Source organism: Apteryx mantelli, chromosome 2 (assembly GCF_036417845.1).
Source record: "Apteryx mantelli isolate bAptMan1 chromosome 2, bAptMan1.hap1, whole genome shotgun sequence".
NCBI classification, from domain to species: Eukaryota; Metazoa; Chordata; class Aves; order Apterygiformes; family Apterygidae; genus Apteryx; species Apteryx mantelli.
This window is the reverse complement of record NC_089979.1, coordinates 130362309-130388250: the sequence shown is the minus strand read 5'-3', so window position 1 is coordinate 130388250 and position 25942 is coordinate 130362309. Positions and strand designations below refer to the sequence as shown.

Here is a 25942-nt window from a genome sequence, read left to right as displayed (position 1 = left end):
AGAAACATCAAAAGATAAAACCTGTCCTTTAGCATAAAATCACACAGCTGTCGCACACAATGTTACTCACAGAATTTATCAGAACAGGATATATTTTTTAAAATAGACTCTAAGTTTATCTCTTATGTCTCTTTAATATTACAAGTAGGTCTGTCCCAGAGATTAGAGAGTGACATCATTGTATTAGCATCATAATATTTCATCCATTTTTGCACATTTCATTACAAACTATAACCTATACGACATGTTATGATGGAAAGTTACAGCTATAGGCTGGATTTCAAGTACCATCATTTCAGCCTTATGACAGATAATTTAATCTGTTGTTCTTGTTTAACAGTGAAAGAAAATTCAGAAGCAACTTAAAACTAAAGTTTCTTTTATTTAACAATTTGAAAAATAATGGATATAACCTGCACGCACTTGACAGAGCTCTTATTCACCTGAAGATTTACAAAATCCCCAGGTATGTCAATATAGCAGGAGCCTGGACGACCATATATGCTGGTCCTTACGGCCTAGAAAACAGATGACCACAGTTTTAGCCACTGTTTGGAAGGATTTAAACAAAGAAAACCCTTCAGTATGTAGTGAAGGAACACGCTGTTTCATCTTGCTGATCCACCACTGGGAAAGCTCCCATGAATTGGTTTATATCAATAAATTTAAGCTTTGATAGCCATTTACATTTCCCCTTATATGCCAGTTGAAGCATTCCAGTGGATGCACAGTATTGGACTGTAGATTCTTTATTTAATTTACAAAGATATAATTGCATTATCAGCTGTTGTATCTGGAATTACTAAATTAAACTTTCATGCTGAATTTCTATTTAAAATAGAATGAACCTGAGGAAACCCATCTTCTATTACTTTTGACTGAAGCTCTTCTATTATAGGTAGATGCTCTGCTTAAGTTGCACTTTTGAAACAGCATTGCTGGATGCAGAATTTAGGCTGACATAGCTGAAGTGTAGCCACAGCGGAAGTATGAGACTTTTATAATGCTTCCTGGAGACCTGACAAAAGGATGTGTTTCTTTCTCTCTCTGTCTCAAAAAAACCCCCAAATGCAACAACTCTCTCCACTCCTTCTGCCCCACCAAGCCTCCCAAAAAAACCTGTCACATAATGAGAGCACTCAGTAATAGAACTTCATAGCTACAAGAGGTAAAGTTCATGATACTGCATTCCTAGTTCTTGCACCTCTCCCCAAGAGCATTTCTTTTAAAAAAACCTGTCCAGCTCTTATGGAAGCCAACAGAAAAATGCGGGTAAAAGAAAGACAGGACCAGAATCTACTTCTAACCTGTTCCATAACACAACTCACAGGAAAAACCTCACTGGTTGTTAGAGAGATTTACTCAATCACCTATCACCTAATAACATCTGCAGGATCAAGCTAGTTACATTAACAACTATTGGGAAAAAAAAACAAAGAAAACCCCAAAACCCCACAACACACAAGGGAAGACAGCTACTTGGTGTTCTGTCGCTTATTATTTTTCATACCTTTTCAACAACAGCAGGAATAACCTCTAGGCTGCTTGGACGGACAGTTAATTTGTTATACAGCCTGCCAGCTTCAACCTAAAATGAATAAATGCATATAATCACTACATTGATTTATTAAACTGTTTTGCTCATTTCTGTCTCACTACAGCATGAACAAAATGAAAGATTGCAATACAAAAAGTAAGCAAAATGCAGTTCCTCAGCTGGTAGAAACTGTCAAAGCTGTACTCAAAGGAATGAGTGCTTAAGTACTTATTTTCTTGGAAAGTTTATTTTGCTTTTTTCTACCTCAGAACAGACAGGCAGCATCAATTTATACCAGCCGAGAACCTAAAACAAAGTATGAATTCTAGCATGACTGTGCACAAACACATTCCAAATAATCGGGTGCATTACACAGCTTCAATTTTAAACCAGTAGATGGAGCAAATCAACAGTATTTTAAGAGCTGTTTGGAAACGTTAGTGTGGGGGATTGTTGTTCCTACTAACAAACACACACCACCAATTATTTACCTGAAACCTTTTTGAAGAAAGTTTTATGTCTGTGTACCTGTGGGAATTCTTGGAAAGCTCCCATGGTTTCCTGATTCCTGTCAGAAGAGCCTCCAATAACAATCAAAGGCCTAGAAAAGCATAAAATAATATATATTTAATTGCAATAATTCCTCCTCTATATCTACAAGCTCTCCTTATGTTCAAATCATACTGCTTACAGACTCCTGGGATGTTGTGCACCTTCAGCACCCACTGATCTCAACAGGAATAGAAAGTGACGGACACCATACAGGAACGGATTTTTAAATATCAGTTTGCCAGCTGGCAGACTTCCTAGCAGCCGTTGGGTCACAGGTTTTAGGGCAGTCTGGCCATTTTAAATAATCCACTCCACATCTGGCATGAAAATTCCAAAAATCAATCATATGGCTAGCATTTTTAATTAAAGTTTGATAACATGGGTGGGCAGTGTAGTTTGAGAGAAATGACAACAGTTGATGGTATTCCATTGATCTAAAAAGTACTAAGATACTTGTCTATAAGAGACCATATAAAGCACACAAACATTAGAACTAGGAAACAGTAGGAAACCATTCTTTTCAGAAAGACTAGACTTTCTTTGTATACAATTTGGAACTTAGCACAAATCAGCTGAGTTTGACAGCACTTCTTCATTCAATTTTTACGGAAAACATGAAGACCAAAGAGATGAGCAACAACTTAACATGCTTATAAGTGGTCCTGTTCATAAATTAGTTTATACCTAGGTATAATCTGTATTGTAAACCAACACTGTTTATACATTCCTCAGGCATACATTTTTATTATCAGTTCTACAAAACACATTAAATTATCCTCCTACAGTGAATGAAAATCAGTCTCTCATTCAGTTTGCAAGTCAAACTCAAACTCCATGAACTGCTAAATGCTCAGTCAGTAAGAGAAAGTTGGCTTATTTATCTACTTATTTATCCACACTAAATTCAAACACTGGGTCAATAGCTGTCTAAGCTTTTTCTCTTGAGCAATTTCTCTTTAGATACAGTTTTTCCTTTGACTATACAGGCATACCTTGGAGATATTGCGGGTTCGGTTCCAGACCCCCCCCAATAAAGAGAATATTGCAATAAAGCGAGTCATGCTGTGACTCAAACTGTGTCACAAACTGTGCTGTCAGACTGCTAGACTTTGTGCCAGTCAATATAAGATGGTGGTTTTTTTCCACCTGGAGAAGACTGAAAAAAAGAGGAATCTGAAGAAAGGGTCTCCAAGCTCAAGGAGGATAACTCAAGCTGAGCTTTAAGGACTATGACTCAGTCCGAGTAACTGGGGGGGTCAGCTTGGCTATAAGCTTACCTCTGAAAATTAAGATGAAGCTCAGTCCATACTCACACTTTACAGCGTTAGGTGTAATGCCATGGAATAGCATGACATCAGGGAGATATTCATATGGGCTAACCTTGCCCTACAAACTGGTCTCCTTAGCCCTCTTCCTTGCAGAGGGTGGTACAGGAGATGTTACATCTTGCTGACGCAGAAAGGGAAGACCTCTCCCTGTCTTCTGCTCCCAGCTGCACACCCCACTCCCCCTTGCCCAGGTTCTGATGCTTGCCTGACTGCAGAGTGAGCTGATTTATACCACGTACGTAACACAGCATTATTTACTTTCTTTTGCTGGTTAGTTTTTTGCGAGAATAATGAGCTGGACATGACTGTTGGGGCACACAAGTGCCAGAACTGTCACAAGGGAAAGCAGCAGGAGTGCATGGCCAGGAGAAAGCAGTAGAGGTGGTAAGGGCCTATGTTCCTTTTGGTCACAGGTAGTGTATTAGATTGGTCTAACCAAACCCCTCAGTGTGTATTGTATTTTCACCATCACATTAAACAGGAATAAGTCAATGCTGCTCCTGAATAAAGTGATACTCTCTCTCACTTTGCCTTAGGCTACTCATCCCCTACCCTTGCCATACTCCTCCTCCTTATTGCCTGCCCAAGTATGACTGCTGCTGCTGCTTAGTGAAACAGATTAGGAAGCCCATCAAAGGCAAAACTAACTCAGCAGAAAAAATCCCCAGAGTCTTCCTCCCTGAAGCATAGCACCATTTCTTATCTGGTAGTACCAGCCAAAAGTAAAGTATGTTTGGGATTCGCACCTACTGGAAGGTGCCTCCTTCTCCACAGACTAATTAAAAAGCCAAGGAAAATGAGGCTAAATTTAGCTTTTGTGAATGCTCACTTCTCTCTCTTTGGCATGTAGCAAACAAAATGCAAGCCTGATGGGACTAATGAAAAACTGACTGGTCGAACACTGTGGCTTGGTCAGTGAAAACCAATCTTGTTCTAATTATATTGTCAAATCTTCTGCCAAACTAGGAAAGTCATTCCTTCACCTTTTGCCAAGAGTACAGGTTTATGCAAGATGAAGTCAGGTAAACAAAGCTTATCTTAGACAAAAAACAGTTTGTGAGGAAAGGGAAATGTCCTCTAAAAATCAATAAGCAAGTACAATGAATGCTTCTTCCTTACAGCCAAATACATGACTGTTCAAAAGCAAAATTTTTGCATAATCTATTTTATCTAAAGTCATATAGGAAAGGCAAGACTTTAGCCAGTAACTCATTTCTTTAAAAACAGTTTGAACACCAAAAGTCTTTTTCCAAAGAGTCAGAGACTTCACTTGTTAGAACTTCCATTATTTAACCCTCATCAGTCAGCTATTGCTAATCTAATGCTCCAAGTCACATGTGTTTGATATTACCAGAGCTTCCACCCCAAATACTTCATACAGCACTTTGAACAGCTTTTAATGGCAGGCCAGCTAAAGTTGCTATGTGTCAGTGAAGGCTTGTGGCAGTAAATGCTATCACTCTGTGTCGTCATTTATTTCAATGCCTAATTCCTCCTCAAAACATGGGGAATAAGAGCAGATTTTAACAGTGCAGTTGTCAGTTTGTTCACATACAAAAGCAAATACAGTAACTGAAGGGCACAGCAGCTTTTTAAATTTAGACCAACTACTAAAACACTTCAAAGATCAATAAAGCATTACAGGCTGAATAACACCTTCATTTTAAATGTATCCATGTAATCAGGTATTTTGACAGATTTTCCAATATATGCATAATGTGGTAAGAGAAAAAGGAGAATTATAGCCATAATATAAAAAATAAAAAATTAAGTCAAATTACTCTTAAGGTACACAAACAACGAATACATTTCTCATGACTTACTAGAAGAAAAAAAAAAAAAGCCCTACACTAAATACTGCAGAGGTCAACATCTGCAGCAAATAACAGCAAACAACTATTAGAATTTTAAAGAGATAATGTAGTTAAATTACCAGCAATTCATGTTTGCATTTGCCATCCCACCAAGGGCATGTAAAAAACCTGGACCAGACACTACAAGACATACTCCTGGCCTAGAGGAAATTAAAAAAAAGAAAGAAAAAGAGAGAGAGAGAGAGAGAAAGAAAGAAAAAAGGAAAGTGAGTACATGGAACACCAAATAGATCACCAACAAGAATTAATACGATGTATATTAAGTATAAAACTATAAAATATTAAATTTTTACTCATCTTGTCAAAATGCATCAACTACAAGGGATTTGTATGAAGGACTAAAAATGACAAGGTAATCAGAAATGATATTTAACTATATTAATCCTACTGAAAAAGCAAGTGAACAGTTGTAAAGTGCCACTCATACAGAGGTCTACAACACATGCAGGCTCATCCTATTTAGCCTTGTGATCATACAGCCCCTTATTTCTTTTATCACTTCTGCTCTATTATCTAGAGTTTATATGGAATTTGGTAAGCTACCTACATTTTCAGTTTTCTTTATTCCACTTTAGCACTAGTTATCAATGAGGAAAGCTCACAAAGGAAGAAATGCATCTGATTCAATGCAAATTTTCTTCATTATAATTTAATTCACAGGTGGAGGCACTTCTTATCCCAGATGATGAGATGAAAATCATCTTTACTGAACATTCCTTAGTAGGCTTACAGAATCTTTACACAGCATATCAGAAAAATCAGCTTCATTCCAGAGGATTATTCAAAGGAAGAAAAACTACAAAACTGTATTACTTAGGTGCAATACTAGAAGACAAAATGAGGAAGGATCATCTGTATTATCTGGTCTGTGTTTGTGAGCAGGCAGACACCAAATGTTTACTTTAAAAAAGGATCCGAGAAATACCCAAGTGCATCCCATAAATCATAGGCCACACAATGCTTCCCAACAGGAAAACAGGGGAGACTGAAGACATGTACTCAGTCTCTATATTAATAAGTATTTACTGAATAATATCCCCAGATGATGAGATTAAGGTACAGCAGGTCCACCAAGTTGCAACAAACAATGGAAGCTTCATTTCTGCCCTTCATACCAATGGTGTTAAACCACTACTCAGAAATTAAAAGGGAAAAAGTAAAGAAATGTAAGAAGACTGACAATATTTTATGTATTTAAATATTGAGCTTGAGCACCTCCTTGTTTGTGTCCTGAGTCATAACAACAGAAATACTGATAACTGTGGTGACAATTATTTTAAAATTAATATTTCATTTTAACTGCCCTACATCTGCACACACTAAAAAACCAGCACCAACACAGAATAATGTTCCTAGTTTCCTGGAACGTACCTGCCAGTCAAATATCCAACAGCAGAGGCAGCATAACAGGCCTACTGAAAATATTGTGGAGTTAATTATACAATGATCATTATATAACCCATTTCATGATACATTATGCACAACTTTCAACAACAATACAGAAAATAAGCAGGTACAGATTTTTCACTGATCATTAGAGCTTATATTTAAGTAGAAGCACACTTTCCCCTCTCCATTGTAATGTGGTTTCAGAAAGGTTTATATGAAAAATCCTAAAATTCATCTCCACATTTCAGGTTCCTGTTGTTCCAAGGTATTACATCAGGCATATTTATGATTTAAAAACAAAACAAAACAAAACCAGACACCCCTGCACCCCCCAAAAGGGAAGAAAAATGAATGGAATAATGTAAGATACTTATCTTCTATTGCCCTCTAGGCTAACATGGAAGAGGGATTTACACAGAAAGGCAACCAGCAGAAAACTGGCAATGACAAGGTATGGAACTGCACTCTGGAAAGATTCATTAAAAGATCTGGGATTGTCTTTTACAAGCTAAGCTGCTGCAATACTTCTCACTTCATTTCTGATACTGTACTTTGCTTTAGCTACTTCGACATTTTTAAGAAAAACTGCATTTTGAATAATTTTCTGTAACACATAACACTTAAAAGATGTATTAACATAGCTTATCAACAGTGTATGTTTCTATACTCTCCTTGTTGTAACATTCATCATTCAGATAAAATAAATATCCAGTAACAAGACAAGAGGTGATCAAGAAGATAAACAGAAGCTTACGGGTGACCCAAGGGTTTCCAAAGGATTCATACATGTGACATTGCCAACTCCCTCCCTATTACTCTCACACTTTTGTCTTGAATCCAGCGAGTTCTAACGCTTAACGGGAAATGCCATTTTGCCTCCCCACCTTATTTTTTTATTTTATTTTTAAGTAAGCGCTTGGCCTTCTAGCCTACTTCTTATTCTGAAATAGAGTTGGGATTTTGTTTTTGACTTTTATGTAAGTACTGTTGTGGTAAGAGGACCAAATAACACTGAAGCTCCTCAGAAAATCTGCAAAGCTACTGTGTGTCTTCTCAAACCTATGACTAACTCTAGGTAACAAAGTATTTTAAGCAAGCCCAGCTTAAATGAGTGAAAACATAGACCTATAATACACTGTTATACTGAAGGAGGAATGGTCCTGAACATCCTCAGACTCCTACAGATATAAATCAACTGTCAGAGTAAAAATGTGGGGCTTAGTAGAGCACTAATAAGCACACCTTCTTTGCTTTTCAGCATAGGGATAGAGAACTGTTAGCAAAACAAACACACACACACACACACATATATATATATATAAAAAAATATATTTTATATATATAGAGAGAGAGAGGAAAAATTTTTTACTTTTTATAAATCTCTGACATGGAGATAAAAAATGTCACTGATATTAAAGAATTAGGTAACAATTTGATGACACTTCTGTGTGAACATTTACAAATAATATTTGGAGTCAGTGTTACTAAAAACCTTGTTAATGGGTCTCAAAGCATGGCGTCAAGTTTCCATGGCAATAATGTTTTAAAACTGAGTGGCAGAATAAAGCAGCCCATGAAATTCTGGTTCAGGTACAGTCACTGCCATTAAAATCTTTACTGCTTCGTTCTGCAAACAAGTAACGTGACTAATGCTATCTGTATTTAGAGTATATTGTAAATAATTGTGCCAGCATTTTACTGTAAACAGTAAGTACCTAACTTTTTCCCCCCCATCTCCAAACCTTGCTTCCCCTTCCACTAAAATGGGAGTAATGCCACTCACCTGTTAAGACCACAACACAGTTGATCAGCTGGATTCAGATCCTCATCTCTTCAGAGAGGCAAGAAGGACTTGGGCATATAAAATGCTAATAACCACAATCAACCTTAGGAAAAAATGTAGGAAGCCCAGATGTAGCCACTGAACTCAAAACTTGCTATCACTCATGTGAACACTGGGTAAGAACTGTAGCCAAAGCAGACCTGCTGCTCCCATACAAGCAGAAGCACACTAAGCATGGTTTAATTAAAATTAGCTTGTTCTCAACTCAAACCTAAGCAAACTAATACAGCATAACTAGTAAAAATTGTTTAAGCATTTTTGTATCCAGTGGCCCAGTAAAAATAGTACTGCCATCAATAGGAACAGGCCTCCAGCCTTATGCTAACTGTACCTTATGCTAAATGTTCCAGGCCTGGCCTGCAAGGCTTGCATTCAACTTGCTATGAGAACTTGCTGTATGAACAGGAACTTGGTATGAGGGGTGTCTGGTTGTGATGCACAGTTTAGCCATGGCATGTCAGCAAAGGCCTTGAAAATATGGGCACAGGTTGAAAGCAGAGGCCCAAGGACAATCAACAACTTGCTGATAGTCAATTACTGGTCACTGAAAAAGTGGAAGTTTGAGAGTTGGGAAAAGACTGCTTTTGCTTTAAGAAAAGCAGCAGCTAAGCAAGAACAAAAAAGTTCCAAAAAGCAGACACACAATAGGATAAAGCATCTATCTTGGCCTGGAAAAGTAACACCCATCCAACATTGCACAGTCTATGGTCCAGGCACAGAGGCCAAGGGCTAAGAACTATTTAGAGACTGAAACATCTTAGAAAAAGAGAAGATCTTGAAATTGAGGGGTGGAGAGATACCCACCTTGGTTCCAGCTGCCCTTATTCAAGAGTTCTTGAGCCTGATCACCTTGGAGACTAGGAGCATCAAGGGCCACAGCCAGCAGCGCTAACTACACGGCACCAGTTCCAGGGTACCGTATACTCACAGCTCATTCAGAACATGATTATTAAGAACAGGCTGCTTTCAATATATAGTGATAATTAACTACGATTAAGAACTAACTGTTAGCAATGTGCATTGTTAATGTATCAATCTAGTAAAGTTTTTGCCTGAAGTTTAAAACTGACCTGCGTTAGCAGTCTTCTAACATTCCAGTAGAGCAATCTCTAATTACCCGATATATGTACACAGAGACAACACAGACCTCTCCCAGTTGCAACACAACTATTGCAGGGGCATATGGGTCATGGGTGAAATTACTTCTAGCAAATTTTTACCATGTTACAGTCCGCGAGAGATTAACTAAAGGATATTGGTAGTAATAGGAGGCTTTTCACTTTCTGCTTTTTAACCTGTTCCTTCTAGTGAAGCAGTTTATTCTGCAAACAGGCGTTTGCTACATCTAGTCGAGAAATGAGGCAGAAACTTAACCTCTAGAGAAAGCTTTGTGTTTTCCATATATCTTAGATCGTAGGCAGCTGCCTTCACCAATAAATGCAGCAGTTGTATACATGTCCTCCACAGCCAGAGCACACAACTAATGAAGTTTAACGGAAAATCAAAACTATGAGATGTGTAAGTATTAACTGCATCTTGAATATACTGTGAATAACCACAGGTCCTTCCTACCCTTTCATCTGCCAAGCGGTTGCTCTATGCCTTCAACAAGGACAAGAAACAAAACAAAACAAAATCCAACAAAGATATATCTTTGTTCATCCTATTCCATTCCCCCAGGAAGAGAAATCCTTGTGTTTTGATGTTTAAACAACTCTTCAGGCTATTGTTATTCTCCTAAGCAGAAATATCTCACAACTTACACAGCACAATGTTTCTTGTCTCCTTTGCTCTAACAAAAAAGAGCCTACTAAACAGTGACAAATAGGGCAGCATCCCCTTTGACAATGAAAAGCAATTTTCTGTTAATTACAGAAACGAAAACATTAAAATATTAATATTAACTTTAAGCACGTTAAAAAAACACTAAAACTAGAATACATGCTAAATAACCTACAGAAATATAAAGACTGTTGAATTCCTTATCCTTCAAAGGAAATGGATACATCTTTTAAACATATTAGCATACATTTACCTATCTCACATGTTAGATACATGTCTCTATACAGATGATCTGTGTTTCTCTGTAAGGTCTCACATATCAAGATAAGGATGTAAAACAAAGGGTTAGATAGCAAAAACATACAGCTCATGACCACCTGATTTAGGAGAACTACTATTGTAATTCTTTGTCAATGTTGGGGGAATCTATAAATGCTATGAACCAGGAAAAGAACACTGATGAAAAATATAGGCAACTAAATACTGTGCAGCTCTGAAACATTAGAAGAAGTAGTTTGTACAAGTGGAAAATTCTAATTAATAGTGTTAATAGAGATATAGGATCCATGAATGAGTTCAAACATAAGAAACCCTCCTGATAAGATACAAATCAAAGAAATTATTTATTCACTGGCTCCAGCTATGGAAGATTGGCAAATGTAGCAAAGCAATTCTGACTATGGAAATCTGATGGTCTAATTTGCCAGCAGTCCAATATAGATCAGTCAACTCATGTAGTAATCCTTGAAAACCAAGTCTAAAACTAAGGTCATTATCTTCAATCTCAGATCACCTAAGAAACTACTAAATGCTTAAAGAGTTACTACAGGGGGAAAACAAACAAATCCAGAACTGGTGGCATATCAATAAATCCTGATAAGCTTGAGTCTAACTTCTGATACCTAGACAAGCTAAAATACATCTAATTAAGACTGTGTAAGTAGTGTTTCATTTTAAGTATTTCAAAAGGATTTACAACTTTCTGTGGTTTGTTACTGACTGGTGCCACACAGGCAAATGTGGGACTCCAGATGGTGCAGCCCATGGAAGAGGGGTTTGCTCTGGGGTGCTCCCCAAGAGTTAACAAACCCTGGGTGCCACACGGCTGGCGCCACCACATGGCTGGCGCCACCACACTGCGGGGTTGCTGTAGCCTGGGGCATATCCTCCAACAACTCCATGACCGACAAGTCCAGACAAAGGAGAAGTGACACTGCAGACCCACACCATGGACATCTCAGCGCTGTGGTGCCATTCCCCTCAGAACGACCTGTTCATGGGCACGTTGTTACCCTCAGAGCAGGGCTGTGTGCTGAGCACGAGGTCACCTGCTGACGTGCACGCTAGTATTGACTAGAGTCATGCAGCTTTTGTAGAGCTGTGGGCTGGCATTGTTCTGACTGCACATAAAAAGAAATAAGCCACATGCTTTTAGTGTGTACTTGGACCCATGGTCAGCTGGTCTATGGAGCTGAGGGCCCACCCATCAGTGGGGATGTCCCTGACGTTAATAGCGTGGTGAGGAGAAACCGGGGAAAATTATGAAGGAGGGGTGGCCCTTAAGGGGCAAGAGTGGTTGCTATACCATGCACCCGTTGCTTGAGAATCCAGGGAAAACTATACCGGAGGTGTGGCCCTCGAGGAAAGGGCGAGAGCAGTCATTGCACCGTGCACCCGTGATTGAACTGTAGAGCTCTGATACAGATATATATATCTGTGTGTGTGTGTATATATATCTGTATATATATTTTCAGTTCTGTTATATTTCTAGCCTCAAGTTCAGCACAACTAACTCCAGAATTTGAAGAATCCCAGATGCCTCTCTAATGGCACATCACAGTTACTTGGTGAGGTTTTTAAAACTCAGTTAAGAAAAAAAAAAAAGTGTTAAAATTATTAAAAACAGCCAGGACAAGTTTATGAGCAGGAAAACCTTCCTCCTGGGGCACTGCAAGAACAGGGCAGAGAAAGCACTTTTAAGGCCACTAGGTAATAACTCCTTCTGAGCTAAACATATTTCTAAGCAAAAAGGAAAGAACCAGCTTCATAGTTAAGAAAGCCCTAAAAAATGAATTAAAATACTACTAATTAGAGACAGAATAATAATACTGCCAATTTGGAAGAAAAGACATCTGTAAAAAGAAATGACAGTAGAAAAAAAGTTTAAGAGATATCTTGGGAAAGATAGCTACAGAAAGGAAAAATCCTGGATGAGCCTCCACAAAAAGTGACTGTTAACATCAGCCAATATGTTACTTAAAACAGACAAAACTGATCCTCCCCACCCCATAGTGAAATGCTTTGTTCACATTCTTTTTATCCCTATTTTCACCCCATCTTCTCCCTTATTAGAGAAGGGGAAGAACGGCACCTAAAAATGGAAGAAAAAAGTTGCAACCCCCATATTACAGAAGAAGGGGACTTAAAAATAGAAGGAGAAAAAAAAAAAAGGAAAGAAAAGAACCCAAAAGCCAACCCACCAACACTCTCCTTTATTCCAGAATTACCCTAAGTGTTTCTCTACAGGTTCTTTAAAATAATAACTGGAAATTACCTGGCAGAGACGACATTCTTTCTAGTAATAAAATGTAAATTGGACTTTTTTCTATTCTAAAACAGCAAAAAGAAAAGATGACTGGTCCAGTCAGTTATATACTTACAGCTTGTTCATTTCTCATTCCTATATATTTTAATCCACTTGCTTGGGCTGCAATTGCGATTTCAGTGATGGGAATACCAACAATGCCAAACATATATTCAATATTCTAAAAAGAAAATTGTTAAAAGAAATCAGTTATTTCCAAAGAGCTTTAATAAAAATACATCAAACACGGCCATACTAACTACACAAGCAATCTAAAAGTCTTAACAACCTACATAGTCACATAAAAGTAAAGCTTCAAACTTTGTAGGGTTACTTTTTCATTAGAAATTCAGTGTCAGAGCAGATGAAAACACAATTTGCTTTAGGAAAATATATCCTGAGATCTCCTCTTATCCAGCTCCAAGAAAAGGAAGACTCAGCCTTCAGGCTGGAGGAATAATATTCACCTTTGGAAATTTCTGATGTTGTTCCTTCAATATTCAGACCCTCAAATCCCATGCAGGTTACTTCCTTATCTGAAGTCACTGGATGAATTTTACCTGAATAAACCCTAAATCATCAGGCCATTGTGGAAATTTATATGACTGGAGTATGAAGCTCAGGCCTTTGCAATAATTTCACAGCTCGCAGACCACCAAAAGCCAGTGATTTCATAATGGTTCAGCCTAGCTCCTCAGTCAACGTATGTTTAGCTCTTTTTACTGACTACTTCTTTCTTGGGATGTCTCTGCGACATCACTTTCTGGTTTCACAGTTTCTCAGCAAAGCTGAGATCTAAACTTTGCTACTTCTGAAAAGTGTTAATTTGGTTCCATGCTCTTACTGTTTCACAAAGAGTTAACACACACAAAAAAGTCCTAAGAAACAAATGGTAGGATACCTTGCCCAGATGTATGACGAGCAAGGACAATGCTCATTTTTGTTACAACTGAGCTAGTTTTTAGTGCATCACAGTCCAAATAGAAAGGGGTTTTTTGTTGTTGTTGTTAAGACCAGGGTCAGTTCCGCACTATTCCAAGTTTACAGACAATATATAATTTTGACAGTTGCAGAAGCGGTGCACGAAGTGTGTGCAGTCACCATACGAATGGTGAAAGAGGGTTATCTATCAATCAGCACTGCTTGATGGCAACGGTGGTATCTAGTCAGTTGGAAAAGGCCCGACCTTAACGCAAGGAGGCAGAAATAAGTGAAAGATTCAGGAAAGTCGCACAGCTGTTAGTTAAAACCTGCCCACATCAGCACGAAGACGTTCACGTTAACTATTAACAGTCAAACGCAACGCCAATGATTTACGAAAACGTCCAGGGCCCCACGTGAGCCGCGAGGAGAGCGGGTAGGCGAAGCCAACAGCAAAGCGGGGGCCGTTGCCGACGGCGCTGCGCTGCTCATTGGGCTGCGGCAGCGACACCTCCCTCTTTCCCACTCCGCAACAGGGCAGGCCAAGCCCTCCTCGCCCGCTTTGCTCTCCCCGCGGTGAGTCGGCCTCCTCCAGGTCTGGGACCAGACCAAAACCCGCGACCCTGCTCTCCGCGGCGCGAGCTGCTCCCCCCCGCGCCACGGAGCACGCTCGAAATAGCCCTACCGGCTTCCCGTAGGGAAGCTACTCGCGCCCTCCGCCCCGCGTCCCCGCGCTCTTACTTGAGCCTTTAGGGACTCAGCGATGAGATGGGCCCCGCTGACGGCCTCTCCCTCCGCGCCGCTCCCGGAAGCCATTCCAGCTCTGCTCAACCCCCCGCCCCAAATGCCCAGAGCCGCCCGCAAGAGAAACGGACACAACAAAAACCCCGCAGCTCCAGCCCACTCGGAGCCGAAGGTTGGGTGCGGTTGACAGGCAGGCCGACGGGCCAATGAGGCAGCGGGGGAGGCGGGCCTAAAGGAGGGGGATGTTCCACCTCTGGCCTAGTCGGCAAGGGGACACGGGGGGGGGGGGGAAGGCTGAGGCGGCCTCCGATTGGCTAGAGTGCGCACCCAATCAGAGGCCGGGGAGTGCCCACCCTCCTTCCCCGCGGAGCCATTGGCCTGCGGCGGCGCGGAGCAGCCGCCAGGGGGCGCCGCAGGAGCGGCGCGCGCCGGCGCAGGCGGGGCTCGAGGTGCTGCGGCGCGCGGGGGCGGCCGTCAAGCGGCGGCGCGCGCGGCCCGGCTCGGAGCGGCTGGCGGAGGCGGTGGGGGGCGAGAGGCGCGGCCGGGCTGACGCCGCGCCGCAAGGTGGGGAAGCGGAGTACCGGCTTTTAGATGAACATACCTGACGCCTGCATTCGTGAGGAGGGAACTGTAAATAGATACTCCAGCCATCTCGCTTCTCCCAATCCTAAGTGAAGGGTCGTGCGCACCGTTTCTCCTCACCCCTCCGAGCTTGCACTGCCGGGAAACGGCAGCTGGCAGTAGTTCCTTCCCCGCTGTCTTGTCGTTTGTGCTACCATCTTTAGTTGTTGAAGCTGAGCCACTAATAATAGCAGCAGTCCTTTCAGCCTTGGTCTGTAAATAAGCCAGATAACATACATATCTTAAGTGTGAAACAAAAGTGTTCAGTCACATTTCTATCAAATTACTGGAAAAGAAGTAAAGATGGCTAAAATTGGGCTGGAGTGCAGTTATGCTTGTACAGCATAGTGCAGGAATGTTGTGAAACATATAAAACTTTTTCTAAAGCTCTTTCTATTAGAATGGCTAGCACTTTACAAACTGATTGCTTCTCTGGATAAAAGCCAGGAAACTAGAGCAAGGTTATAATGCATTACATGCAGAATAAACATTTTTCAGAAATGGAAATGCAAAATACCTGTTTACTTTGAGCTAGGATTGTGTTATTAAACTTCATAAAAACTTCTGTAGTAAAATACTGTAATAAGATATAGTACAGCATAAAAAAGAAGTAGACAGGAGGATCAGTGGAAAAAAATTATATTTCACTATATTTTTAGATTTGTGTAGATAGGCTGCTGTGTTATATATTCATTGCATACATTATATAAAATGACTGGCAGCAACATCACATAATTCATGGATATAGCTCAGTATAAAAGTGACTGTTTTAATTATTTTACCATTCCATAGCAAATTTAATATTCAGTAGCTATTACTGTTTATATTAATATAGCTTAACAGGCATGTACTATTAATCATTAAGCATAAGAGGACATAGAGAAGTGCTGTTCTACTTATTTTTTTATAGTCTGTTGGATTCTTCTAAGTATAAGTGCTAATAAGCAAGATATATATTGCCTCTCTTTGTCTATGTATACATTTATATATGTTGAGAGTTGTCAAATTTGTCTTGATTTCCAAAGTTGTTGAAAAGTTAATATCTGGATACTTTTCTTGACCACTGTACTGATATTAGATGGTTCTGAAAAGTTCAGTAGGGAAACAGGCTGAGTTAGCATCCAAATTTAAACACCAGTCTTTTTTCCTGTGTATAATACTGCAACTACAATACTGTGACTGCATGACTATAATCCTGCCATGAAATCCTCATATTTGGGTTTGTAAGATGATCATACTGAAGCTTATCTACCAGGCAAAAGACAACATAAATCATAGGAAAGGGACAGAAAAAGAGATTAAATTATAAAGAATTTCAGTTTATGAAAATTTCTTTTAAAAATGTGGCTCAGGTAGATGGCTCTGTAGACACTAAACAAATTATCTTCTATCCAGGGAAAGGATTCATTACACACTGTAGCACTTTCCATTAGGGGAAAATGGAATGTGGCTGAGACCTGTATGGAGACTCACAGTCTAAGGGATGAGTAAAGCCTGATGGCAAGAAGGTAAAGACTCAGAGGAATTATTTTAGGTGTTAGATTATTTTAGTTGTCACAGTTTCAGCTGCATGAGGTTGTGTAGCCATGTGCATCTGAAAGAGGAAGGTTTTAAGTTAGTATCTTGAATGCTTCTAGCAAGCAGAAAATAAAGAAACCATGGCTTAGAAATGGGGATTTTCTGAGAATGCCTATAAAGTACAACATTTTATAGTAGCTTGTTAAGTATTAGTTTTGTATGTTAGTGTGTTTGACTTAAAAAGCAAAAAGGATATTTTTCTAATGTGTAGCAAATTCATCCTGTGATCTGAAACCCTCCAACTTTTTCCCTCACTAGTAATGAAGAATTCTAGTTACATCCTAGTTGACAGCTTTGTTGAGGAATGGCTGACTAGAATCCATTCCTAACCTAAATAGGCATTAAATAGGATGACAGAAATAGAAAAGATAGTTTTGTCAGTAAAATGCAACACTGTGTGTTTATTTTCAGTGGCTTTCTTAACTGTAAGAGGCTTCCCACCTCTTTTTTCCCTTCCGCTACTGCTTCATACACTTAGACTTTTGCATTGCAGAATTCTGATCGGATTTCATTTGCAAAGCTGGAGAGCTGCACAGGGCAAAATAGGATCTTCTGTTCTCGATATGCATTGCAAGATCACCCAAAGATAGTTTACTATGCATTGCTTCTCAAAAATATTTATATAAATTGAGTATGTTTAACACAACTGTTTACAGAGATGACTGCTTTATTCTGTTTTTAATTGTGTTTTAGGTAACATAGGCAAGCTCAATGAATACATGTTTGAACTTAGCAGCATTTAATAATTAAGTTACACTTAGACCCTTGTAAGTGGGATACATTACTACATACATTACTTTTTGGTTGAGCAAACAAGTCTTCTGCCCTAGTGGCTAATGTAGCCACTAAAATCATGTTTTTTCTGTCCTATCCAGGATTGTGTTGCTATCAAAGTGGTGTTGCTTCTATGAGCTTCAAATGCTATTTGCAAACAAGTGGCTTAAACTAAGATATTACTCACCAAAAGCTTTTTAAATGGATTTCCTCAACTTCATTTTTTTTATTTGTTAGATACTGAAGCTGTTAGCACTTAGACAAAAGTAAGGACAGGAGTATTGAGGACTGCATATTAGCTGCTTTTCATTCTGGAATTTAAGAAATGAGATTTCACATTAACTTGCAATAGACTTTCTCTTAGAGGTAGAAAACTACATTCATATATAGAATGAAAAAAAAAACAAAAAACAACTGAGATCAGTTTAGAACTGATCTCTTCCTCCCTCTGCATTCCTAAGGGAAGCTAGAGAAAGCTCTTCGTATCTATATCTTCAGGGTCTATATTTGCTTTGGAAAACTTTAGGGAGTTGTGGGTCACAAAGAAATTGAAAGTCGCTGAGAAAGTTTTGGAACATTTTCTTCTTGGATTAGAGTTACCAAAGAACAAATACAACTCAAAAATCAGTAACTGAACTTGCAGACTGTGGGCCATCAGTACATAGTATCAGTGCATCTCCTGCTTCCTCTTTCAACTTCACTGATCAAGATTTAATTTCTTAATGATCCTAGTAACACATGGTGATCAATCAATTCTTGTTCTGTATAAATATTTTCCCAACTTCAGAAGTCAAAAAGTCTACAGGGGGACCCTGTTTGCAGAGAGTACTCCAGCCTTCCGGACTCACTACTTCTTCATTTATTTCTGTTGCACAGCCTCAAAAGTAGGAGCATAAAGACATTTATCCATTGAGAAAATAAAGTACGTGTATTGTTCCACTGCCTTTCAAGGCTACTATTGGGGTGATGTGGGGAGAAGCAGACAGGAGAAGAATGAAAACCTAAGAAAACCTCAGTGATGAAGGTTTTTGCAATTTGCATGGATTTTTTGCTTTATTACTACTACTGTGGAAGCATTTTTCTTTTTACCTATCTGCACTGCGTAGGAGGAATGTGGATCTGAATTGCAGTCAACATTTTTATGGAAGTTGAAAAAAACCTCCTGGTATGAAACAAACTAGTTGGTATTTATTACATACACAGAGTTGGAATAGAATGAATCCATAATCCATCAGGACAGGCATTTCTGTGGTGGAAAAACAGATAAATGCAGAAGTAGTACCTAGTATAACTCTTCTAGCAACTATCTGTTTCAGTATCAATAAAATAAGATACATTGCTACTTGGTAGTATAGTGTCCAAGTAATTCTAGGAAATACTACTTTATAAATATACCTCCCTGTCACAAATGGGGAGAAACTGCAAATCTGTGAGCTGCTTTTAATTCTTCCCAAAGATGTTTAGATATACGGTGCAATACATCTATAAATGAATGATAAGGTTAATTGTAAAGGGAAAATAGATCAGTGCAACTATATAGATATATATACACACATACACACACACACACAAATGTTTTTTAAACAGGGCAGTTATTTAAAGCACCAACACAGATAGAAGTAAGTTTTAAAAACAATAATGCATGTGTTTGCTCAGGAATTTAAAAAGAGCATAGTTCAAACACTGCTGAGAGTCTCAGTTACCGTCCACATGTAATCTTAAATTTAAATGCCAGGCATGATTTGTTGTTCAGACTTTTCCCTCTCTGCTTTGTCTTTTTTTGCTTCAGGTTTATGGCATGCATCATGATGGAACTGTGGTGGAAGCTGTCTGTCTGCTTTTTTTGCTATCAAGTTGTCTCAGGAAGAGTTAAGAGGGAGGGGCATTATGTTGCTGCTGTGTATGAACACCAATCCATACTGAGCCCTAACCCAACAGCTCTCGTTGATCGACAGTCTGCATTGGAACTAATGGGCAGAAACTTAGACATCTATGAACAGCAAGTAGCGGCTGCTGCAGGACAGGTATGTTGCAGCTTGGTAGCAGTTGTGTCCTATGTATACATAGAGTAAGTGCTATTTGAGGATAATCTTCCATATTTGTGTTCCCAGGCAACTAAAGCCGTATTTATATACATACGTAGGGTCTGTTTTTTCAGTCATTCTGACCTGGCAGCAGCTTTGAAAAATGTCAGGCCAATTAGCAACTTGCCCAACTTGAGTTATTTGAAGTTTGGAATAACAAGCCTATAGTTATTTAGTATGGGGAAATGGATTTTCTATTTTGGTCTGAATATCTAGTTTTCTTAAATGGAATGCTTTTATTGAAAAGTTGTCATACAGACAGCTGTCTATATTTTTGATTTTATTCCAGTGCTCTCAATGGAAATTCCTGAATGTTTCTAAAACCTAAAGAAGTTAATGGTGGAACATTGGTTTCCAAAGTGTTTAACAGCTTTGTGGATGTAAAGTTTTCCATTCCTTTCTCCATGGAATGGTCCTCTGTTTAAATATGTTTAGAGGAGGCAGATTATTTTTGGTTGTTCACAGGCATAGCTTCCTTTTCCTCTCCCCAGGAGAAACCAAAGGTTGCTAGTCAGAGAAAGTAGGCCATAGTGTCCTTATGCAGAGAAGAACTGACTTGCAAGTTTCACAAATCTGCTGTTTTGGAGTAGAAGAATTACCATTTTTATGTAATTTGAAAATGTGAATATTTTTCTGAGAAATCAGGTGACTGGGCCTCACAGACTAGAAGCATAACAACTATTTTTATGAAACACTGCATCTAAGATGACATAAACTACCCCAAAGACATAGCACAGATGCACTTTTGAAACCTACTGCAATTTGAGTGGCTGATACTATGCCTGATTTAAGAGGAATTCACCACATTTTTAGGAACAGATATCCTTGAACTCTAGATAGAGCCAGCCTAGCTCTGGCAGGGCAACATTGCTACTGGAATGCAACTTGCTTCCACATTCAAGCTGTTTCTGAAAACTACTCCCAGTACTCTATCCAACCATATATAATTTAAGTGAGGAAACCCTTTCTGACCAAAGTGAGTCTGCACAGAACTGACCTAAGTGCTACTGCACCTTTGACACCATTCATCTGTAAATGGGATAATACGGGAGAGCTAAAACTCTTTAACCTGAATGATTACACTTTAACCTGAATGGTGGCATTCCTATGACACCAGAAATATTCTCCATCATCCTGTAAGAATTTGGATGAAGGCTGCTCTTACTTGCATGCCCTTAGAATACTGTCAGATAATTTTTTATACTAAAGGTATGTCAGGTTAAGTAAGCTTTTTCTGATACATGTAGTTATACCTACTGCACTGTCAAAGGAAGAAAAGATATTTTCAAACAACATTCAGGTCAAAACATACTTGGATTGTCCTTAACTTTAAGTAGCACAAAAATTTACCTAAGGAGATTCCCTTTGATTTTCTTCCATTGCTAGCATTTAGAGTGTTTTTTTTGTTTTTTTTTTTTTTAAACTATCCCTATAAAACATGCCTTTGTTTTATATACAGGGGGCACAGATCATTGTTTTTCCTGAAGATGGAATCCATGGCTTCAACTTCACCAGAAGATCTATTTATCCTTACTTAGATCTTGTTCTGCATTTGCATTCTGTGAAGTGGAATCCATGCAGAGAGCCGTATTTGTTCAATGACACAGAGGTAAATGGAGGAGTGTTTTCTGCAGAGAACTGGGATAGTAAATGCTAGATTTGTACTGCAAGTGGGAAATCTAGCTCTAGTTTTTTTTAAGGGAAGTAAGCAAGAAATATAACAATTCATAGTGTCAGATTCTGTTTTCATGGACTCTCAGTTTACGCTAGTTTTATTCTTAACAGAGGAGGATTTTACAAACATATCTGAAAGAACATTAGCTTATTTAACTTTATGAGCTATCTGGGCTTCTAAACTCCCCCCACCCCAAAGCTTAGGTAATAGTAATATCTATTTAATGAGATACATTGTTAGTAGTTGGGGGGTTTATTTTGAACAACATTGCATCAAAAAGGAAGATATTACTATGTTATTTTATATAAAACATTCTCGTTACTCAGTTTTAATGACTTCTTTTAATGACATCAGAACATTCTGATTCTGTGATTGCATGTAAAATCACTAACACAAGTAACAAGACTAGATCAGGAGCCCTGCTGTAATGCAACAGAAGTCACTGGATTTAGATGGCAATTTACCACAGATTTCAAGTGTGATTACAGAAGGTGTGGTCTGCAAGTTACAAAAATAGTATTTTAACCTGCTCCTCTGAACCTGAAGTGAAAATAACTATCCTTAGTAATACAAGCTATTTATTCCTATTAAGGCTACAGTAGTCAATATAATGAAAGTACACATATGCATGATTGCTTATTAAGAAGGCAGAATTTGCATGCAAATGTGAATCACAGTTGTAACTGATGACCTACTTTGACCTATGGATCTTTATTACCAGTGATCATGCACAAGTAATCAAGAACTTAATTTGACATTCAGATCCTATTTGAAGTTTGCAGTTTGGAGTTCTTTGGGTTTTGCTGTACTTAGCCTGGACAAGCTTGATATCAAGACATAGAATACATGTATGGAAAGATTTTTTAAAAATAAATTTAAGACGCTATTGTAAGGTAATATGCCTTTATCTGCTTTCTTTAAAAGATGATGAAACAGCAATGTTTTAATTCTCCTCTATTATGCTACTTATGTCATTCAGCACTATCCCTAATGCCCAACTTCCCATTTCAGCAGAACTACAGAAAATATAAGATACAACTTTTATATAAAATATAACTTTAAGCTGCAGTGGTCCCCCATCATACCCTAAAAAGCTATTCAAAAACTTCCCTTCAGTATGATTCAAGGTAGCTGATACATCTGGATGGCATAGTGCAGAGTAAAGAAATCCAGAAAGGCTTGGGTCTCAAAAGCCAGTGTATGGTATTCTTCCTGAGCAATAGATTAGCTGTTTAGCAGCATTATTTAGCTTGGGGGATGAACCTTAACAACATGTCTTAAGTTCTAATACGTTATTTATACTTATTTGTTCAGAGTTAGCTCCAGATATCTGCTGCATTGTACTGGGTACCCTTACCCCCAAAGAAAATGAATAATAATTAGTGTACAGATTTCCACAGCTTGGAAGAAACATCCCAGTAGCACCATAGTCTGTAACTTTTAGTACTTCTTTTCTATAACTAAGCAAAATCCATTGGTTTATGGCTCTGCTTCTACAAGTTATGACTATTAATCATTTGCTTTTTTTTTTTTTTTTTTTTTTTTTTTTTTTAAAGAGTAAAACATCTAGTTGCAGGAACAAAACAATTGCAGATACAAATGATCATGATTTGGTTTTCTGAATCCAGGCAGATAAGTTATGCTGTCTTGTCAAAGGTTTCAGCTCATCTACAGTGTTTTTCAGCCATTGATGCTCTCACAACAATCAGAAGTTTCTGAAAACTCAAACCCTTAAAGTGTGTGTGTATATATATAAAATTTTTTTTCACTTCTCTGCAAATAAAACCCAATGCTATTTTGAAATTGGTATCTGAAATACACTTTTTGGTTTAGAAAGCTACTGTTTCCAATAGCTTTCACCACAAAATCATCAGTATATTTAAACTTTACAGATAAGTTGAAATGGGTTCAGCTTTCATTTGAAAATAATTTGAAAAGTATTAAATATGTCATAGTTGCTTAAGTAATACTTATCCCTCCATATTCTGAAGTGCTTACATTTTCCCAAATTGTCTATCCAGGTTCTTCAGCGGCTAAGCTGCATGGCATTGAAGAACAAAATATTCCTTGTGGCAAACTTAGGAACTAAGCAACCCTGCGAGCATATTGATCCTCACTGCCCCTCTGATGGAAGATACCAGTTCAATACCAATGTGGTGTTCAACGACTACGGTATGCTGGTAGCTACATATCGCAAAAGCAACCTGTATTTTGAATACGCTTTTGATGCCCCTCCAGAGGCTGACTATATACTCTTTGATACCCCTTTTGCTGGCAAGTTTGGCATGTTCACTTGCTTTGATATACTTTTCTTCGAGCCTGCAGTGAACCTTGTCAGACAATACAATGTGAAACAGGTTGTATATCCAACTGCCTGGATGAACCAGCTCCCACTCCTCTCTGCTGTAGAATTTCAACAAGCTTTTGCAACAGCTTTCAACATCAATATTTTAGCAGCTAACATCCACCACCCTACCTTGGGCATGACAGGGAGTGGCATATACACTCCACTCAAATCATTCATCTACCACAACATGGAAAGTTATGGTGGCAAACTCATAGTAGCAGAAATCCCTGTGATTACCCCAGATTACAAAACCAATTTGGAGAGTAACAAAATATTCAGAGAGAATTTATATCACTCATACACAATGTTTACAAGCACCTCAATGGATGATCAAGTTTGCTACAAGGAGGGACAAGAGGCCCTCTGCAGAGTATCAGAAAAAGGAAATGAAGAGTCATCTCCCATATTTTATGCAGAAATGATGTATGACAATTTTACTTTTGTTCCTGTACAGGAAAACAAAGGAGAGCTCAAGGTTTGTGCCAACACCCTCTGTTGTTACTTAAATTATCAGAGAGCTGTTTTAACCGATGAATTATATGCTTTGGGAGTTTTTGATGGTCTTCATACAGTGCATGGCACATACTATGTTCAGGCCTGTGCCTTAGTAAAGTGCGGTGGTCTCTGCTTTAGCACTTGTGGACAGGAGGTCACAGATGCCACTGCTTTGATAGATTTCCAGCTATGGGCAAACATGAGTACTCCTTATATCTTTCCTTTACTGCTGACATCTGGTATTACCTTGGACTTTGCTGATCACATGGGCTGGAAAAACAACCACTATTTCATAAGCAAAAATAGAACATCATCTGGCCTACTGACAGCTGCTCTATATGGACGATGGTATGAAAAGGACTAGCACAGATATTTGACTGAATCAGAAAACAACTATCCAGATTTTCAAGGCATATATCTTAACATGAGTTGTTGAACATCTGTACTTCTTAGAGCCTCAGGTATTTGCTTGTAACATGACTGTCCTATTAGGTTTCACATTTGAAATGATAATGAAAGCACTTGGTCTAAAAGGCTATAAAACCACAGTGTGGATCTTGGATACTTGCATCCTACCAGAAGTAACAGAACTGCCCTGCAAACATAAGAGCTCATCATAATGTATCAAGATGTTTTGTATTAGGAAAATAATGTTTCTTACTTTAGCTGAATTTTCTCATTTTAATTTATAATCCTTTTGGTTTTCTGGGGTCCCGACTAGGGATATCCTTAAGTTTCTTCCTCAGCATAATTTGCTGATTCCACTTCCGCTTTTATTATTAAATCTAGCTGTGAATTTCAAAGGGGTGATTGCTCCCCTTGTACTTAGCAGAAATTCAATTAAATGGGATGAGTGAAATCATGCTCTAATCATGCTGCATAAAAAATGCAGCTAGTTGTGGTTTCTTTCATGTTTGCTGATGACTGCTGAAGAATTCTGAAGAATTACATTTTTTACTTTGTTACTTTAATGAGAAAGGCAGAAATTGTTGTAACAGGCTTTGCTAAATCCTGTCATGTCTCAAACTGATGTGAGGAAGAAAACAATGTTGTCTGAGTGGAAAACCATTATAAAATAAAGAAAAATTGGAGACTGAAAGTAACAGAAGTAACATACATGACATGTATGAAGCAATATAGCATGTATATGGTGAGGTTCTAATTTCTCCTTAGAGTCCAATGATTTCTTTTTTTCTTAGTGTCAAAAAACTCAAGTCATAACTGTTTAGTGGCTAATTGTCTGTAATTCCATTTGAAATCTCAGTTTCTTGTCTACTTTAAGAGTAACTGAATTTTATTGTTGTGAAAATCTGTGGAACAATTAGTCTGGAGGAAGAGGAAATCAAATGAATGTGAAAAACTACAAGGCATTAAGAGATAATTTCCATCCTACTGTGCAAGGTGTTGTGCTTTACAAAAGCTCAGCATTGAATATCTACAACTATGCTATATACTATTTAAGTATTTCAACTTTCCCTATTTAAGAGAGAGGTCATTTCAAGACTGTTTTGACTTTGAGACATCTTCCACGTTGTTTATAAATTCATTCAACAAGAGCTGTGAAAAGCACATAATGAATTGTGGGATGGATTGTAAGGTTTTTACATAAATACTTTGTGCCAGATGGCAGGTTCCTGCTGCTAAATGAGTAAAACATACTATTTTTTCCACAGCAATAACTAGATTGAGTGCTGTAAAAACTATATCGCAATGTCAAACTCACTGTAGTGAAGAAGTTAGGAAGAGAAGATTCCAAAAAATATAATTTTGGGTTAAGCTTAACTGAGAAAATAAATTATTCTTATGTGCTGTAA

At 38.4% G+C, this 25942-nt stretch overlaps 2 protein-coding genes across 8 annotated transcripts in view; one reads left to right on the top strand and one right to left on the bottom strand.

Annotated features, from left to right (window-relative positions):
* HACL1 (2-hydroxyacyl-CoA lyase 1) overlaps nt 1-14697 on the bottom strand; it is a 27701-nt gene extending 13004 nt beyond the window's left edge. For 4 of the 6 annotated variants that reach the window (XM_013941407.2, XM_067291546.1, XM_067291549.1 and 1 more), the window contains exons 1-7: nt 14552-14697; nt 12966-13070; nt 6663-6703; nt 5351-5431; nt 2066-2138; nt 1511-1588; nt 424-518 (exon numbers count right to left, since the gene is read on the bottom strand). In XM_013941407.2, coding sequence (XP_013796861.2) covers nt 424-518; nt 1511-1588; nt 2066-2138; nt 5351-5431; nt 6663-6703; nt 12966-13070; nt 14552-14626 — 548 coding nt within the window. In that variant the 5' untranslated portion in view covers nt 14627-14697. Of the gene's footprint in view, nt 1-423; nt 519-1510; nt 1589-2065; nt 2139-5350; nt 5432-6662; nt 6704-12965; nt 13071-14551 lie in introns of those variants that run through there. The other 2 variants (XM_067291545.1, XM_067291548.1) reach the window with 2 other exon arrangements.
* Nucleotides 14357-25942, top strand: BTD (biotinidase). Of its 2 annotated transcripts, none has more exons than XM_067291550.1 (4): nt 14357-14386; nt 19317-19551; nt 21071-21220; nt 23308-25942. In XM_067291550.1, exons 2-4 carry the CDS (start codon nt 19321-19323, stop codon nt 24490-24492), a joined length of 1566 nt encoding a protein of 521 aa, XP_067147651.1. In that variant the 5' UTR covers nt 14357-14386; nt 19317-19320; the 3' UTR covers nt 24493-25942. The 2 variants fall into 2 exon arrangements, with proteins under 2 accessions (XP_067147651.1, XP_013796862.2); XM_013941408.2 differs by lacking the exon at nt 14357-14386 and adding an exon at nt 18652-18692.